The following is an 18,101-nucleotide window of genomic DNA, read 5'->3' on the forward strand; positions in this document are numbered from 1 at the left end:
CTCCAGTTCTGTGATTCCATCCCCACCTGGGACAGCTCTGGGGGCTGATCCCCACCTCACAGCAATTCAGGATATACAAGCACTTTGACAGACTGCATTTTATTATTTTCACACTTCATGGAGATCATCTCAATGAAGCTACAGGACCTTTCTCAAGTTTTTAACATAGAATGACTCCCTGGAATGGCAGCACTTCAGAGTCTTGCAGAGAAATGTTTGTTTTGTGAGTGGATTCACCATTTTGTTCTGTCTCATCACATGTGGTTTCCAGCTATCAATTGTTATTTTTCTCACAAGTATTTTTTAGTAGTATTGAGTAAATCTTCAGGTGCTTCTCCATGCCAGGCATTATTAAAATGTCTGGCTTTGCCTTTTTTTCAACCAGTTCTATTTGCTTTGTCATTAGCATTTAGTAACTCTTTTCTTCTTGCTGTCAAGAAAGCATTAAAACCATTTGTTTACTTAACATCAAAGTACATTGTTACATTTCTGCCTCTGGCTGTCCAATTTAGTAATTTTGAATAACAGTGAACCAAATTGTCATTTTTAGAGGGTCAGAGCCTCAACTGGTGCTTATGCTATTCCACAAGATGGAGAAGCTTAGTTGAGATCATCCTTCTCCAGACTCTGTGTTAATGAAGAAGTCAAATGGCTTGGTGCATAATAATTATAATCTCTTCCCAACTATCCCTGGGGGAAAAAAAAGAGCTTTAGGAAACATGTTCATTTCCTGCAATAAGTAGTCATTTAATTAAAGAACAAAAGTAACAGGAATCAAAAATGCTTGCAGCTGTGATTCTGTTAGACAGTATATAAAAAAGAATGAAATTATAATACATTAAATTAGTTTTTAGAACATGAACTTAGGTGTTTTACAAACTAATTGTGGTAAGTTCAAAATGTCTTGTCAACATAATACTGGATGACAGAGTGTCATGTCCTTTTATGTCAGAGGCCTTGGAATGGTGAAGCCTGTACATGCACAACATCTCCTTTTCCAAGGCAGGCTGCAAACCAGTTCCACACAGGTGGGAAAGGAGAGGAGGAGGCTCTTCCAAGTAGCTTCACTTCAGTCTTTTTCAGCAGCTTGTCCCACTCCACAGGCCAGACTCTTCTGCCTCCAGAGCTTGGGGCTGGTGTCCTGGCCCCAGGTGTGCAGAGGCTTCACTGCAGAGTCCTTCTGTCACATCAGCATCCAGGGAGCCTGCACTGAACCCCAGGGAAACACTTCAGTGCTCCCTGCTGAGTGTTCAGCAGCAATATCAAAAAGTAAAGACAGATTCTTCTCAGAAGAAAATTTCTATGGCCTGTGGAATCTAGGAGAAAAGAGAGACATTTTTCAAATGACTTTGCAACATAATTCAATTTTTTTATTCAATTATTTTATGTTAGATTAAATAAAAAGCCCACAAAAGTATTCATTCTGTTTAAAGGTACAGTGACAGTGCTGAAGAATATTAGCAATTCTTAATTTTCCCCAGCACATTCCCACCCCTGTGGCAGGACTGTAGTGCAGGTGCAGTCCTCAGGGTCAAGGTACCTCGTTTACATTTCTTTGGAAATGCAACTGCAAATACAGGTATGTAGTTGATGTGGGTTTTTTCTTCAGTAAGCAGAACCACAGTTTGTCATTGGTAGCAATATTCTTTATTGTGCAGTGATGCTGTTTTTTTCTTTAGAGCTAAACAATGTTGAAATGCTTTGTAAAGTATGAAGAGATAGTGTTGGTGAAATGTGAGTCTGTCTTCTTGCTCTGTAGGCTTGTTCTTTTGGCTGAGATCCCTAATTAAAGCCCCAGTCATTTGTAATGCCCTAGCACTAATTGTAAATTGGAAGCCTGTTTACTCCTAATATCCTCAACAAATTTCAAAATCTCTCATTATCATCTACTCAAACTCCCCAGGTAGCTCCAATTAGGAAATGCATAGTTCACTTCCAGACAAACTGCAGCCATCCCTGCTCCCTTCCCACGTTTCATTCCATCAATGCAGTGAAGCTGCTTTGCCCTTGATGGCTTTTTGCAAGTATCAGGGGTTGGGGAATCAGCCTCTCATATTGTTTCTCCACTTAAAAAAAGGAAATGAATATTTTGATGTGTATTTAAACAGTCCCTGTCACCAGTGCTGGCACATGGAGCAGGCAGTGCCCTGCCCAGGTTCCCAGTGGCCCAGTCACGTGGAGAGTAACAACAATCCAGACCTGTTCTCTCCCCTGACCTCCTCCTGACAGGGAGTTAAGTGTCATTAAGTTACCTGGGGCTTGCTCCTTCCAATAGCAGCTGCACTGACCATGAATACTGAAATCCCCAGGCTGAATCCTTTAGAAGAAATCCAATTAGCACAAAGGCATTACCCCTGAGCACCACAACGACCTGTTATGCTTGGTGAAATTTTGTTTCTGAGCAGGGAATTTTTTGAGTGTTTGTGATAAGGCTTCAGACTCAGGTATATTTAATTCAGAGATCTTTATACAGTGTATTAAGTTGTTCTATTTTAAAAATTATATTGTTTTCTTGTCCTGTCTTTGAATATTTGGTGCAAGGAATGCCAGCTGAGGGATGCTCTGGAGAATGTCTGCAGGTTTCTTGGTATGTGCTAATAAAAGCCCCCCCCAAAAAAAAAAATCAGAAAATTGGGTTCCCTTCAGGGAGAGAAAAACTCCAATTTTCTTTAATATTAAACTTCTTTGCATATTCTCCCACATCCAGCATATAAGAGTAAAATCTACAGGTTGGGACTCAAGCAGAGTTTTTAGCAGGCAGCAGAAATGAACAGCTGGAAAACTGACCTTGTCAAATGTTTGCTCGATGCATGAACCTCCATTTCATTACTTTTGTATTCATTCAGCTCCTTCCGAATTGCTGCCTAGGAATTGAAGAGAGAAACACATGAGCAAATAATTTTGTGTTTGTGAGCAAAGTCCCTGCAGAGCAGAACAGTTTTCTGGGGTAGAAGAACCAGCTATTGGGTATAGCAGAGCACTGTGCTGGTAGAAATCCTGAATGTTTGGGTTGTATGGATTGGTGACACAATACTTCTCATTTGTTATTGATTGCTGACAGGGTCACTGCTGTCTAGAAGCAATTCTGACAGAATAACACCTCAGGGCTGCTTGTCTCACATTTAATAGGATTCCAGTTAAAATTTATTAAATACTAAGAGAAACTGCCAAGAAATTGATCTATTTTTCAGTCACAAATGCAAAGGTGCAGCTCTGATCCTGCCTTCCTGATGTGTGCCACCACTATCTGCAGAAGTGTCACTTTCTTAAACCTGCCTTGTTAATTAAAACATGAACATTGAAACAGTAAAACTAGGAAAAGTTTATTTTAATAAAAGTATATAAGGAAAATATAAAATCCTTATTCCATTAATTACTATGGAATAGCTTATTCACCATTTTAGAGAGCTTGGGAGAACAGCTACTGCAGTACAAGTGCTCTGTTCGTTTTCTATGAGTCCTCTAAACCCATTTGTCCCTCACTGGATGGAAAGCAAAGGGTTTGATATCCACATCTCTGCACAAAGCCATGCTAACAGTGCTGTGTTTGCCATTTTGCCAGCAATTTCTCAACATCCTGCTCCTTCTGCTTCCTGCAGCCCTGAAACTTCCTAACTGTTTTGGCTGGAATCATGGTGAACTATTCTTACTATTCAAGCATCTAAATGTGACACCTAAATTGGGCTGTAAATCACCTACATGGCAGGTATGGGATGGGACAAAATGAGAGCTCGTGCTCAGGAGGATGTGGGTGACTCCTTGAGCATTCACAGGAAACAGGAGAGAAAATTTTTGGGACAAAACTTCCAGTCTGAGAATAAAGGTTAACACTCTATTGGCTAGAAATGGTTTTGAGTTGGAGCCCAAAGATTGTATCTACCTTTTTGGGTGGGTAGAAGCCTTTCAAGTACTACATTGGCTTTTTTATAACATTGCTATGATTTCAACATAAAAAAAATCATGGTAAAGCTTACAGAGATGAAATGCTGCAGTGGTTAAAGTCTGTTGAGAATGTGATGTATGATTAGAGACAAAGCAAGGAGAAAGCAGAACTTTGTGGTTGTGTCAGTACCTTGTCTGCTGCTGACAGTCGTGTCCAGGGTTTATCTGCTCTCCTGTCATAGTCCTGTGCTTTTGCCACTTCCACATAATCACTGAATCGAATCAGGATCTTTCTGTCTCTCAGTTCATCAACTGTAGGTCTCTGGTTAAGCTGCATTCAGAAGTTTTGTGAAATAAAACCAGGGTTAATAACAAATGAATCAGTAAAAAATGCAATATTTGCTTTTCTTCATCTTGGCCCAATGTGCATTAACACATATGGAAAACCACCCAACCCTTGGAAACTCCAGGGAAATACTTCATCAGTTGGAGGACTGCTAGGAGAGTACTCATGGTTTACATGAAGCTGTGGGCTACAGCACAGTGCCTTTATAATGGACAAAAGAAGAAAATATTTTAACCCAGAGACTGATAAAATATATTTTCAAAATGTAAAGGAATCATGATGGATTTATTTATCATCTCTGGATGATTCTGATTGCTGTAGAATGTTCTGCTACAGGTGGAGGCAAATTGTCTGTGAGATTCTCAGCAGTAGACTCACTGTAAGAATTTCAGTATAGCTTTATCAAATTATCAGCATATTTGGTCTGTAATTCCATTAGGGATTTCTAAGAACAGAACAACAAGATCTTGTTCTTATTCTGAGAATATATTTTAAATGCAAAAAGAAATGTACTGTGGGAGCAGACCTGGAGTTCAGCAGGGAGACAGCTCTGCTACAAAGAATGAAAAACTCCTTTTCCAGTAATGGAGCTGAAAATATGCAATGTGCAAACAAATACCCATTTTCTGAGTAAGCTTATATGTAAATATTCTACTAAATCTCATCTAGCTGAGGTAAGGTATGTCTATAATTCATATTGCCAGACACTGCTGAGGAGAATGCATATTAAGGGAGGTTCTGTGTAATAACAACCTCCATGGCTGGTTGATATTACAGTAATTTTGCTACATTTCTAAAAGCTAATAGCAGGAATTGTAAGATTTTACCTTTCTTGTCAGTCTCTGCTTGATTTCCCTTCTCTCTTCCTGTTCCGTTTGATCATTTCGTTCTGCGGAGAATATAAAAAAAAAGATGACTTTCCTCATGAGGAAGTTTGGTGTTTTCTCAAGTTCCAGGCAATAATGGGCACAGCCAAAGGAGCAGCTGGTGGTTGTATGTTTTGGTAGTTCAGTGCATCTCTGGTGTGTGCTGGAGCACGGAGTCACCTCTCTGTGAGGACACCGTGCTGGTGCCAATGTCAGCTCTGAACTCCACAGGGATTTAATGAAACAGCAGCAGCCACACCAACGCTCCACTCGGATAAACTTCAGAAGGAAAATCAAAACACTCCATAGCTGATCAATCATCCTTTTTTGCTCTCCATATTGCTGGAGCCATTCGTGCTGTCAGATGCTGAGGAGCCTCATTGCAGCAGCTCAGGCAGAGCCCGTTCTGTGCTCAGTCCTGCTCTCTCAGGCTGCATCACTCTTGGCACTGACCAGCACCTTGGCTTTCCCTGACATGAGACCCCTTTCTCCTCCCTGGGCAGAGTTCTGCTCTGAGCTCACCCCCTTGTCTTTGTGTGTTGTGCCTATTAACATTCGAGCCGTGAGAACTCCTACACACTGGCTCTAAAAATAGCCCTGAGTGCTGTAACGCTGTGAAATAGATCCCCTGCCTTAGGAAACCAGTTAATGGCGTTTCTATTCCCAGTACTATCTGTTACTAAATTAAGGCGTGAGCCCGTGACCTGAACAAAGCTGCAGAGCCAGAGAAAAAGGTTTAACCATTCAGGGATTCTCTGGGTACTACTGTGAGGTTTATTATACAACTTGCATTAGATATTTCCAGTGTTAAAGCACACACGTGATTTCTACTATGCCTCCAAAACCCACTAGTGCTGCAGATGGATTTCCAAGATATTTTTAACAATGAAGCATTTTTCTCCCTGATTTTTGCACTCATTAGATGGCACTGAGATGCAATCAAGTCTATTTAAAATAACATAGTAGTGCATAGCTCCACCTGGCTAGGATAGAAATGTAAATCAAATGAATTGAAAATGCTATAATGTGCTGCATTACAGTTCAGTGGCAAGGCAAAAAATGTAAAGAGAACAGGTCAGCTAAAATTAGTGCTGTGTCAGGGATGAGCAGCTATTTCAGTCTGTAACGTGTAAAAGGAGAACAGGCTTTCAAAAGTAGATGGTATTCTTAGATATAGACATAGCTGAAGAAGTTATTCATTCAGCTTCAGTTCACCCATTTTAGAGCAGATATTCCTATTTTGTATTTTTTTTTATTAAAAATAGGTAATTTTCTGTGGTGTAGTGCCTTTTAAAGATATGATGAGACATGCTGTGAGAGAACTGCCCAGAGAAACTGTGGCTGCTCCATCCCTGGAAGCCTTCAAGGCAGATTGGATGGGGCTTGGAGCAACCTGGTCCAGTGGAAAGTGTCCCTGCCCATGGCAGAGGCTGGAACAAGATGATTTTTAAGGTCTCTTCCAACCCAAATCCTTCTGTGGTTCTATGATTCTAATTCCCAAAGAAAAGCCCAAAATACACGTTTCTGATCAAAAAATACTTTTCCAAATATACTAAATGTGTAATAACTTATTTCTATTCACTTGGGTTCAGTGCTTATTTCCAGCTCCAAGAAAAAAACAAATAGTGCCTTTGCAAAAAAAAAGGAAAAAGAGATTTGATATGAAATGCTGGCAAGGGATTCTAGAGCTCAGGCATTATTACTCAGACAGCCCAGAGAGGCTTTTCCCATCCCCATCATTCTGCCCACACAGCTCCATTCATTGCTGAGGGCTGGTTTTGTAAACCTCAGCAGAGATGCTCCCAGTTCTGAGGGGGCCTGTGCAGAGCTGAACTCACTCTGAGCTCTGCCAGTTCCTCAGGGAGCTCTCAGCTCTGCGTGACACTAAAGCATCTCCTTGGCTGCAGAATGAAGCAGGGATGGTGCACTGGGGTTCAGGAGATGCCTTCTTGGCTGTGGGTTCAGCTCTCTGTTGAGTACAGCAAGGACACATCTGACACCTGGGCTGTGATTTTAGTTCATTGGCTTTTCATGCTTGGTGGGAAGCCAGCAGTGTTTCTATGGTTAAAGGACTTGGAAGATCAACAAAATTGTAAGAAAGTGCTGGCTTTAAGTTTGCTTTTAAAGTATTCCTGTTATCTCAGAAACAACTCCCTAAAGGAGGTAAGAAATCACTTTTGAAACCTTGCTGAGATTTGCTTTAAAGTGACAGTAGTTGTACTTGGCAATGTGCTTCTCTTTTTTACCAGAGTTGTAAAAATTCTGAGTCCATAAAAGAACTTCTGTCAGCAATACCAATTATGAACATCAAAGATATTGGGAAATGCACAGTTTAAAACTGCACAAACCTTTACTACACCTAGAGGAGGTTGTGGAGATTTCACTGAAGGGCTTTTACACTGCTACAGCCATACAGGATATAGCTTTTTATATAATGGCAGAGGTAAATAAAATGGAAGTGGTTCTGATCCCAGCTGAACCTGTATAAAGCCTGAGCAACTCAACAGAAGTCAATAAATTTGCTCCATGCTGGGAGCTCTTTAAATGAGATACAAATCTAGATCAGTATGTTTAGCTGGTATCCAGGAAGTATCTTTAATTCTGCTTTATCTTCTTTCTGCTTTATCTCTCTCTAAGCTCATTATATGAATGTATTCAAACTTTTTTATTATTAAAACTGGTCAGTTTAACCCAGATTAAGGATGTAACCAGCACACTTCAAAAAAGTAAACATAAAGGAACAGATTTTTCAGTGGAGATCAGCTTTTTCTTAGCCAGGAAAAAACCCAAAGAAACAGATTTTCAGATATCTTGGTTACTGACTCCTGAAAATCTGTCCCCACATAGTTCAGGATCTTGGGTTACTGCATTTTCCTGCCTCTCTGGTACAGGACAGGTGAAGTTTGGTCAAGTTCAACCACTCATGTTGTAAACAGGGTTTCTTTCTCCTCCTTGAGCTGTGCACATGGAAAACAGAGCTCATTTTACTGTGTGTGATCTGTGCATTGGAACTGTACAGAAAATACTGCTAACTATACATTGCCTGTGGAATCCCTCTGTGTGAAAACTGAAATGAAATCCCAAATAACTTAAATGGCAGGAGCATAAGATTTTTCCCTAGGAATCACCAAGAAAGTTCTGAAACATGAAATTTTAGCTAATGCAATGTTGATTACATTTCTCCTAGTGAATTACAGTCACATGATTAAATATAAAGCAAACAGTGTAGGCAGCACTGCTGGTGTGACAGATTTCTGTGGCTTTATGTTTTATGTTTATAAACCTATAGTTCACATCATTCTGGGTTTTTTCTTTCAAAACTAAAGAGACTAAATAGCAGATGGATTCCTCCTTTGGAGATCCATAGTGGAGATCATTTCAAAGCTGTTTCTCACCTTCCACTAATTGAGCAGTTGTAAGGGAAGGGATTACATTAATCACTGTTTTGATCCCTTGGAAACATTTGGAAAAAGAGTTGCAAGTTTTGCCTTGTGAATTTGAGAGATGCTGAGAATACTTTCCTGTGGCAGTGCCTGTAGCAGGCCTGGGACTGTCCCTCTAATAATTCTGATACCTCAGGCTGATCTTTGACTTGGCTTTGGGAAGATCTCCAGTGATATGAACAAATGGGCCTTGGAGAATCACATCTCTGCAAGGATGCTTCCCCCTTCCACTGCATTACCAGTGCTATTCAGTGTTTGCCTGGGAAATCCATGTCCTGAAAAATGTCACTCCAATTCTCAGGGCACTGTGACACTCAGATTGTGTTCTCCTCTTGGACACCAGCAACAGTGGAATCACAATGAAAATTATTTGAAAGCCTGAACTTGAAGGGTTCCTTTTGTCCTAAATTTGCAAGTCTTTGAGAAAAATTAAAACTTTTAGGTACAGAAAATTATCCCAGTGAATTAATTTGTCTATTTAAAAATAAAACATTCTGGAAATGCAATCACTGGTTTCAACAAACACACATAAAATACTTCAGGAAAAAAAAGTACTCACGTTTCAGTATATTCCTTCTTTCTAGCTCCTCAACAGCGGGTCTTTGGCTGAGTCGCCTGCGGAAAAACACCAAAATCACATTTTGTACCATGCCTATTCTTTGGAAAGTCTGAAGAATTCTGACTTCTGCTGGGTGTTTTCCTCAGGAGAGGACTACAAAATTTCTCTCCAGGACTTGTGGAAGAGGAAAAAAAAAATAATAAAAAGAAACCTGGCGGAGAATTAATTTTTGTATTATTTTTCCCAGATGCCAGTAACGCAGGTGAAAGTTCTCTAGTTTGTTCTGCTGTCAGTAAAATGCTTCCTCGGAATGTGCATCCTTTTCATCACACCTTCCAGACAGTCAGCTGGAACCAGCACTCTCAAGAGGTAAAATTCACTCTCAAGGTGGTTATCAGAGGAGTTTCACAGTGATCTTCTGCCTCTATCACTGCCTTCACCTTTAATCACACGTAGCAGCGCGTTTCCTTTTCTCTGTGCATCCTGACCAAAGGCAGGCTGGCCACAACTGAAGCTTTCCTGTGGCTTCCCGAGCCCCAGCTCTGCTCCTGCCTGCTGAATGCAATTCGTGTGCTGCTCACAGCCTCGCTCTGTCTGAACCGAGTGTCTTGGTTCCACCTCCCCTTTTCTGTAGTGCTGCCTCAGGACTGAGCCTTCCAATCATATGATCGGTGCCACAGCGATTTGATTGCGCATACTAAATGAGACTCCCCCACGAGGCACCGTGATATTGCAGAGGATCTCAGGTAATTGGAGGCACACACACACACAGACACACACTCACACACACACACAGGCTGCATTTGCTGGATTTCATGTCATAATCCAGCCAGCAGATCAGAAAGAGTTTCCGATGCTTCCTGGCTTGGGTTCTGGCAACGCTGAGGATTCTCAGCCCCTGCTCTCAGCAGATGTTGCCAAGCCGGAGATGAAGTTACAGAGACAAAGAAACACTCAGAGCAGGGACCACACTGCAAACTGCAGTTATTCCTCTGCTGGGTATAGGGAATAAATGAATAATTATAAAGTCATGCTGTAACAAGATCTACGTTTTATCAAACATACAGCAGATGGAAAAATGAAGTAATTGTTAACACACTGCAAAAATCCCAGTAAAATTACTTGATTCTAATTTTTCTTTGTTTTGTAAGCCTTACCCCATATACCCTCCAAATCAACTCTGTGGTCATGTGTTATCAAACCAACAACCCTTTACCCTTTTTAAATTAAACTCTCTGGGAAAACTCTCATCTTTGACAACAGGAAGCACCACAACTACTGCACCAAATTCACAGCAACAGAAAACTTAGATAGATGAGCTCTTGTGCAGAAACACCTACAGCCAAACTCTCACTCTTCCTACCTAACACTTCGTATCACCTAAGGCTTTTCTCCTGACCTCTGCGTTCTCTTTGGAGTAATAAACCAGATACTACAGCAGTGGAAGCTGCAATAATCCCACCTGAAACAGGAATGCTGAAAACTTCAAACATGTATTTTTAATTCCTGTTACCCTTGGACTACTCCCTCATTTCCCTGCATGTCTCAGAAATTACAAAAGTCTGGCAAGGTTTTGTTTGAAACAGATAAAGTGCATTTTATAATATAAATCAGGGAAGAATTACTTACTTGGAGAGCTGATCTGCAAATGAAAGGTCCACCTGACCTGCTGCTCATATGCCTCTCTCTCAGACAGTATTAATTACAGTTCTGCCATGTGAGATTGATAGATTCTCCCAAATCTGTACATTACATTTCATAGGCTCCTTTTAAAGTGGGAGATTAAAAGCCTAACAAATTAATTCGAGCAGTATGAGAATACAAATTTATATGAATATGCTGTGATTCTGTGTGAATGCTCTGTATATAGAATACGTATGATGGTTGATGATTTAAACCGTTTCCCTTTTGGCTTTGATAAATACATGTGTTGCCCATTTTCCTGTGCACACCCTCAGCTTTACCCCCAGCAGAAGGCAAAGGTGCAGACACACACGGGACTATGTGCACATGAGAGCGTTGCAGGGGTTTTTTCCTGGGTTTTTCAGAGATACGAACCACACTTCTAGACTTTGCGTCACAGTCACAAGACTAGAAACAGACTTTGGTTAAAAATAAATTTCTAACAGGATTTCAGGAAGGTGAATAGAGTGAAAACACCAAGTACCAGGAGAGTCACGGTCAAACGATAAGTGGCAAAAACCTCTGACATTGTTGCTATCAAGGTCCGGGGACATTTTGGGTCTATTTATTATTTCTACTGTTCAGGAGAAGCCTCTCTGTGCCCAGAAGAACTTTTTGGGGTGGCTGGGCCGGGGAGCAGGTGAAGGTGAAGGGCTCCAGGTGCCCTGGCAGCGATGGGGTCAGGGGGGCTGGGGCCACAGGCTCCGCTGAGCTGCCGGGGGGCTCCGGAGCCTTTCTGCAGGAGCTGCACCAACAGGTGCTTTATTCTGGATATTTTATTTCACGTTTTCCCTGAAGCTGCTACGTGTGAAATTCTGGCTATGGCAGCAGCAGAAGCACCCCCTGTGTGCTGCTCAGGAATTTTCCTCGGGCAGGACTGTCCATCCCTGTGGGAGCCACTGCCGGGGCCTGGGCATGGCCGCCATCCCTCAGAGCACCCGTGAGGTGAGCCCAGCCCAGGGTGAGCCTGGCCCAGGGTGAGCCTGGCCCAGGGTGAGCCCGGCCCAGGGTGAGCCCGGCCCAGGGTGAGCCCAGCCCAGGTCCAGGGTGAGCCCAGCCCAGGTCCAGGGTGAGCCCAGTTCCCTCACAGCACCAACAGCCAGAACAGGGCACAAAGAGACTCAGGAGACACAGAGGACACGCTCACATCTCCTATTTGAAGGAAACAAACTCCAGCTGAATAGCAATTATCAGCAGACTGCAGAGTGGGAAGAATCTCTCCGGTGTGTGATTCCGGAGGATGAAACAGGTGCTGCTGTGAAGGAGCCTTTGTGAAGCTGAAACCTGGCCCTCAGTGACTGTGGATGGGCTCCACAGGCTGTGCAGAGAGGGTTTTGTTTGAGGCAGGTACAGGGGTTTTGAATCAGTACAGGGGTTTTGAATCAGTCCTGGCTCATTTCTTTGGGATCCAGTGGAGTCCCTGCCCCTGGGCGAGGATGGCTCAGGGGCTCACCAGGGCTGGAGTGCCCTTGGAAGGGCTGAGGTGGACAGAGGCTCCAGCACTGCTGCAGCACAGCGTGGCCTTGGCTGGCTGAGTCTTCTCTTTTCCATTTCTGTTCTTTTTTCACCCAGGGACTCACAGCCCCACGTGGACTCACCTCTGCAAAGTGACTGAGCTCCATAGGGAGCGCTCACGCAGTCCACCACTTCTGTTGTGTGGCAGTAATGATTTCCTTTCAGCTGATTTCAATATCTATTTCTTGCTTCCAGGAAATTACTTAATGCTCTTATGTACTTGGGTGTTATGAAATCCTAGGTTTGGGTATTTTTGTGCTGCCTGGTGAGGCAGGAATGCTCCCTCTGAGCACCTGTGGGGCCAGTTCTTTTGGGAGAGGTCTTGAACCTTCCTTGAAAATGCTTGAGTAACCTGCAGGATGGTCCCACCTCTGTCCAGATTCCCCCACAGTGTCACTGGAACTGCCATGTCTCATGTTAAGAGTGCTCAGTCCAGGATTTTGCTTCCCTGTTAGTTTAAGCCAAGGGATGCCAAGAGCAGCAGTAAATGAAGCTGAACTGGCAGCACCTCAGAGGGGACTGCAGCTGCCTCTGGGAAACTGAGCACAACTGGAGGCACCAGAGTCAGTTTGCTCTAAGTGGTGTCTGGATACAGTTCAGAGATTGCTGCACATGTGTCAGAGATGCTCCAGGTTTGGACAGACACCAACATTTTCTCATAAAACTGAAGTAGCCACCATAAGTGTGTGGGGTAAAATGGGATGGACACACAGCACTTCATGTGCAGCTATTTCTCATGTTCAGAAAAATTGCAAAGACTTTGTGTTACTGTTCTGTGCAAAGTGAGCATAAGCTTTCAAAGCAGCAGGTGCTCTTCAATTGTTTGAAGCTTGGGGGGTGTTCTGGGTGTATTTTCAGACTACACTTAGAATGTTTTCTCCAGTAATCTGGGCTCAGAGAGATGACAATATGTATTTATTATAATCTCTCAGAAGCCGAAGACTTTGCTTGCCCCCATGTTCTGCCAGTGTTACTCCTGTGGGTGAGAGGAGCAGGTCATTGCAAGTGAACTCAGTTCCCTGTGGTTCTCTCCTGAACACCCTACAGGCCCAGCCAGCTGCTCTGGGTCTCAGGGCACTGTGGGTGCTCAGTTTGCACATGGCCTCGAGGTATTTGTTTTCCCCATGCAAGGTGCACATGGGAATCCTCTGTCCATGAGCACTCCCTCAGCTCACAGAGAGGCAGGGGAGCTGTGGTGCCTGGCTTTTTCCCCTGGTGAACATGTGTGCTGTACAATTACAGAAGAACAGGCTTCCCTCTGCCACCAGAGCCCTGCTGTGCTGGTGCTGGATGTGAGCACAGGTGCAGATGTGGATTTGGAGTGTGGGGAAAGCCACAAAGGGCTCGACCCCTCTGGAGCAAGGTCACACGTTTGTGAGCCCAGCGACTCGCACATGTGCCTCTGACTGCTGATCAGGAGATCAATATCTGCTTCACACTGCCTGATTGCTCCTCCACATTGAAGGGAATGAGTATCTCAGAAGCACTGTTATACAAGGATTGATCATATTGGACAGCTACAGGTGACTGAGTGCTCAGCAGGCTGAGGATCTGCATGTCACCAGCACCCAGGGGCTGATGTCAGACAGGCAATGCATCAATGTGTCCTGTGAGCAGCAGCTGCTGCCAAGTCCTCTGCCCTCACAAATACCCTCAGCAGTGTCTGCTTTGTCCCTGGTGGGAGCTGCATCCCAGCAAAGCCACAGCAGGCTGAGGGTTTGCAGGTGTGGGCACGGAATGGCTGATGAGAGACCAATTTGGAACAGGTACCACCACACCCCCCGTGCATATGGGGCTATGCTGACTTCCCTCACCTCAGACCTTCCTTCCTCTTATTAGTCTGTACCTCCCCTACCTGGCAGACTCAAGCAAGCATTCAAGCAGAATCCAGTGAAAAACAGCTCAGGTTTGTGTGGTTTCTTATCTATCCCCAAAATGTGTTCCTGTTTCCCAAATATATTTTTTCATAGAATCTGTTGCGCAGTATCTGTGTGTATGATTGCCACAAAACCGAATTTCTTTCAGATTTGTAGCTGAAGCCAAAAGTTACACTTTGAAATCCTGTTGCTGGTGTTAATAAGATCCATGTGATTCTGATGATCTTCTCCAAAGGGAGGAGTGAACTGGGTAGACCTGGACACGTGCATGTGCCTGTGGACCCTGGTCTGACAAGTGAGCAATCAATCCAGCCATCAGTAAATGAGCTGTAGCCAGCAGCAATTGCATTGATTGTTCCTCATGTCAGGTGGTTTTGCAGATGAGTTGGGAAGGGAGGTGATGGGAAGGATCCCTCTGACAGCCCAGGCAAAGGGAGGAGAAATGGGAGTACCCTGGTTTTGCTTCTCATAAAGCTGCTTGTGTCTGCTGCCCATCAGGAGGCAGAGGCTCTGCCTCTTAAATTGGCATCTCTGTTGCCAGAACATCATGTTCAATTCAACTAGAAGTTTATTTTCATCCTTCCTATAAGTAGCTGTGAAGAGGATGTGTGCCAGGGCTTTGAGTCACCCACGCACTGCACTGTGCCTGCTTGCAATGTACAATTATGGGTAGTAGTAAATCCATGGTGGGAGGGACTTCTCTGTTACTGTCTGTACAGAATTAGAAGGCAGACACCGAGACACAAACTTGTTTTTACCCCAAGGTAATTCTGGATCATGTAAAAAGTGGGAACTGATGTGCCAGCATTTCCCATAACAGGAAAATCATAGAATCAGGATAGTTTGAGATGGAAAGAACCTTTAAAGGTTTCTTGTCCAACGCCCCGGCAATGAGCAGGGACATCTTCAAGAAGATCAGATTGTTCAGAGCCTCATCCAACCTGACACTAAATGTTTCCAGGAATGGGGCATCCACCACCTCTCTGAGTAACCTGCAATGAGCAGGGACATTTTCAAGTAGATCAGATTGTTCAGAGTCTCATCCAACCTGACACTGAATGTTTCCAGGAATGGGACATGCACTACCTCTCTGAGTAACCTGTTCTAGTGTTTTTTCACCCTCAGTGTAAAAATATTTTTTCTCTTCTCTAATCTAACCTGACTTTCCTCCAGTTTAAAACCATTCCTCCTTGACCTATCACTATCTGCCCATGTAAAAGATTGCCCTCCCTCTTTTTTTTAAACCCCCCTTTAATCCCTGGAAAGCCCCAGCATGGTCTCCTTAGAAGCTTCTTGTCCCTAGGCTGACAAACCCCAAGGTTCTCCAGCCCTTGGAGCATCCAAGAGTATCCTCCTAAGAGCAGCTGCTGACCTTGTGTGACAGTGGGGAGCTCAGAGCAGTGTGAAAAGGATAAACTGGTTTGGTAAATGCTGTGAGTTACATTCTTTAAAATCGCCTGATATTTGTGTTTCTGGGCCATCATGAACTATTTTTTGCATCCAAATAAGAAAACTGCAGATAAACACAGAGGCTATAAATGTTGCCTTAATTACGTGTGTTATTTATTTGTTTGGCCTTTAGTTCTGTCTGGATTTTCAAAGCTGCTTATCAGCACGAGTTCAGTTAATTATGTTGTCACTCATCTGTCAGGCAATTATAGCTGTCCACTATTATCATTTCTGTGATGGGAGCCCTGCAAAGAGTTCAGATTTCAGCTGAAATAGAAACCACACATTTGCCCAGCATGACCCTTGTATCATAACCCACTGTCCCTGAAGGACCTGCCCTGTGACAGGTTTGTTACTGCACAGGGCTGTAAGCACTGTGTGGGCTGAAATAACAACACAGCCAGGATTTAATTGTGTCAGAGGATTCAGGTGGAGAAGGCTTGAGGGTAATCACTATTCTCACCACCTGTGAAAGCCCTGCTGCATTTGACCTTTGGGTGCCTAATTTTCCCAAGGTGTGAGGAAGAAAGGCCAGGCACAGCTGGGAGCAGATCAGGACCCAGTTCAAAGACCTGCTGCAAAGCTCAGTGCAGATGCAGCATCCTTCCACCACCTTCAGGAGGCTTTTGCTTTCATATCCCTCTCCACACTCAGATAAGGACTCCTGGAGGATGCTGTTGTACATTGTAGGACCAACACAGCATAATGGCTTTAATTTTCATCTGAGTTATTAGTTAATATGCAAGAGCCAGCATGCTGACATGGGATTTAAATGTAACAACTGCTTATTTCAGAGCAGCAGCTTCCTCCTCTCCCTTCCACCTGCCTCCCCCTCTGTGGTTTAACAGAGCTGCTGGATAGTGGATTTGTCCTGTTTGTGATAAAATTACAATATTTAGTCATTTGGGTGACAAAAGTAAAACGGGTTGTTCAGCCAAAGATGTGTTCCCTGTCTGTAGTTTGATGAGTGTCTTGTTCAGCAGCAATGGCAGTGTGAGCAGCACTGTTCTCATGAACAGCAGCTTGTTCTCACTTTTGCTCTGCCTTGCAGCTGGGCAAAGAGCTGGTTTGGGGAATACTTTTAAACTAAAAATAGCTCAGCCAGGCTAAGTTCTGAAAGAACACACTCTTCAAATAACAGAGCAAGTGGTACAGCTCCCAGTGCCCCTTCTCTGCTGAAAGTTGAGGAGAGCTTCAGGATGGGTGTAAAATAGGCATTGAAAGTTCTTCCAGCAGAAACCAAGTGCTGGGTATGACCTGGTCACACTGTGCAGGTCACTGAAAATGGTTAATGACATTTCATTTCATTGTAAAGCAATAGATTTTCTTTTTTTTTTTTTTTTTCCTTCCCTCTGAAAGAGGAATGAAACTCTGGAGCCCTGTGTTCCCACAGAATGAAAAAGCAAAAAGCAATGCTCCATATCTCAGAATCGAGAACATTGTGGATTTGATGCTTCAGGACAGGCAAACAAAAGCAATCATATAAATCCCAGGGTTTTAGTTCTATCTCACTATGTGTTTATTGCCATGATATCATTTTAAATAAAGACATCTGCCACTGCTGAAATGATACTAAAATCAACTCTGATGGCAACTGCATGAGCAGCAGGAGGGAGTCTGAAATAATCAGCAACAGAGGCAAGTCTCAGCCCAGTGGTGGGGACTGCCACTGACCAGAGACTTTCCTGTCCTAGTGGCAGTTGCATACTTTTAGTGCTTACTGGGTTATGATAATAAAATAAGAAAAGGGAGAGAACAGGTAAGAAAGAAAAAAGCCAGATTTTAACTTTACTGTATGAACAATCCCTAACACAATGTTTGTGCCTTTACTCCAGGGAGGCTGAGGCTGGCTTGTCAGCCACTTTTGTGCCCTGTACAAAACTAAATGTCTGTAGGTTCATGACTAAATTTCCTGGAAAGCCAGGAGTGCAATTTCAGCCATGGCAGTCAGTAAGGAAAGGCACAGGATGACAGACAGACATGTCAGTTTGGTCTGTAGCTCTAGCTCCTCTTCAGAGGGCAACAAATAGAGATATTGTCCATGGATGGAAGTGTCCCAGAAAGTCCTGGCCTCAGCTGGGATGCTCAGAGCTGCACTAAGATCCTGCAGTACTGTGCACTTAATCCATGAACAGTTGCCCCTACAACAGATGCCACTGCAATGTGCTACTGTGGGATTTGGGTCACTGGAAGAATCCACAGCTGGATTTGCAGAGACAGATGAAGTATTGGTGTGTGTGGGCTGTCAGCTGTGTGTCAATGCTCCTCCTCCCCCTCACTCGATGCAGAATGATTTGAGAATGGCCCCTCTTGCCATGAGCTGCTGGGGATTTCCCCATGAGGAGTGACTTCTGGAGAACATCCTTCCCTGTCACCTGGAAGTGTGCACCAAGGGCCCTTTGGCAATCTGCAAAGTCTGGGAGGTGACAAATAAACCTCTGCAAGGAGCAGTGAGGATTTACCCCAGAGCTGAGGGCATTA

General features: G+C 43.6%; 1 protein-coding gene and 1 long non-coding RNA gene across 5 annotated transcripts in view; one reads left to right on the top strand and one right to left on the bottom strand.

Moving 5' to 3' along the window:
• Nucleotides 1-722: 722 nt before the first annotated feature.
• The window catches only part of PHACTR3 (phosphatase and actin regulator 3), a 97,800-nt gene continuing 80,421 nt past the window's right edge, over nt 723-18,101 (bottom strand). For all 4 annotated transcript variants that reach the window (XM_079321263.1, XM_079321262.1, XM_079321265.1 and 1 more), the window contains exons 9-13: nt 9,097-9,152; nt 5,056-5,117; nt 4,073-4,213; nt 2,788-2,864; nt 723-1,316 (exon numbers count right to left, since the gene is read on the bottom strand). In XM_079321263.1, the coding sequence (XP_079177389.1) occupies nt 1,301-1,316; nt 2,788-2,864; nt 4,073-4,213; nt 5,056-5,117; nt 9,097-9,152 (352 nt within the window). In that variant the 3' untranslated portion in view covers nt 723-1,300. The remainder of the gene's footprint in view (nt 1,317-2,787; nt 2,865-4,072; nt 4,214-5,055; nt 5,118-9,096; nt 9,153-18,101) is intronic.
• The window catches only part of LOC306809609, an 89,020-nt gene continuing 84,318 nt past the window's right edge, over nt 13,400-18,101 (top strand). The window contains exon 1 of the long non-coding RNA XR_013776272.1: nt 13,400-14,204. This is a non-coding gene — a long non-coding RNA (uncharacterized lncRNA). The remainder of the gene's footprint in view (nt 14,205-18,101) is intronic.

The sequence above is a fragment of the Erithacus rubecula genome (assembly GCF_903797595.1).
Source record: "Erithacus rubecula genome assembly, chromosome: 18".
Taxonomy (NCBI): domain Eukaryota; kingdom Metazoa; phylum Chordata; class Aves; order Passeriformes; family Muscicapidae; genus Erithacus; species Erithacus rubecula.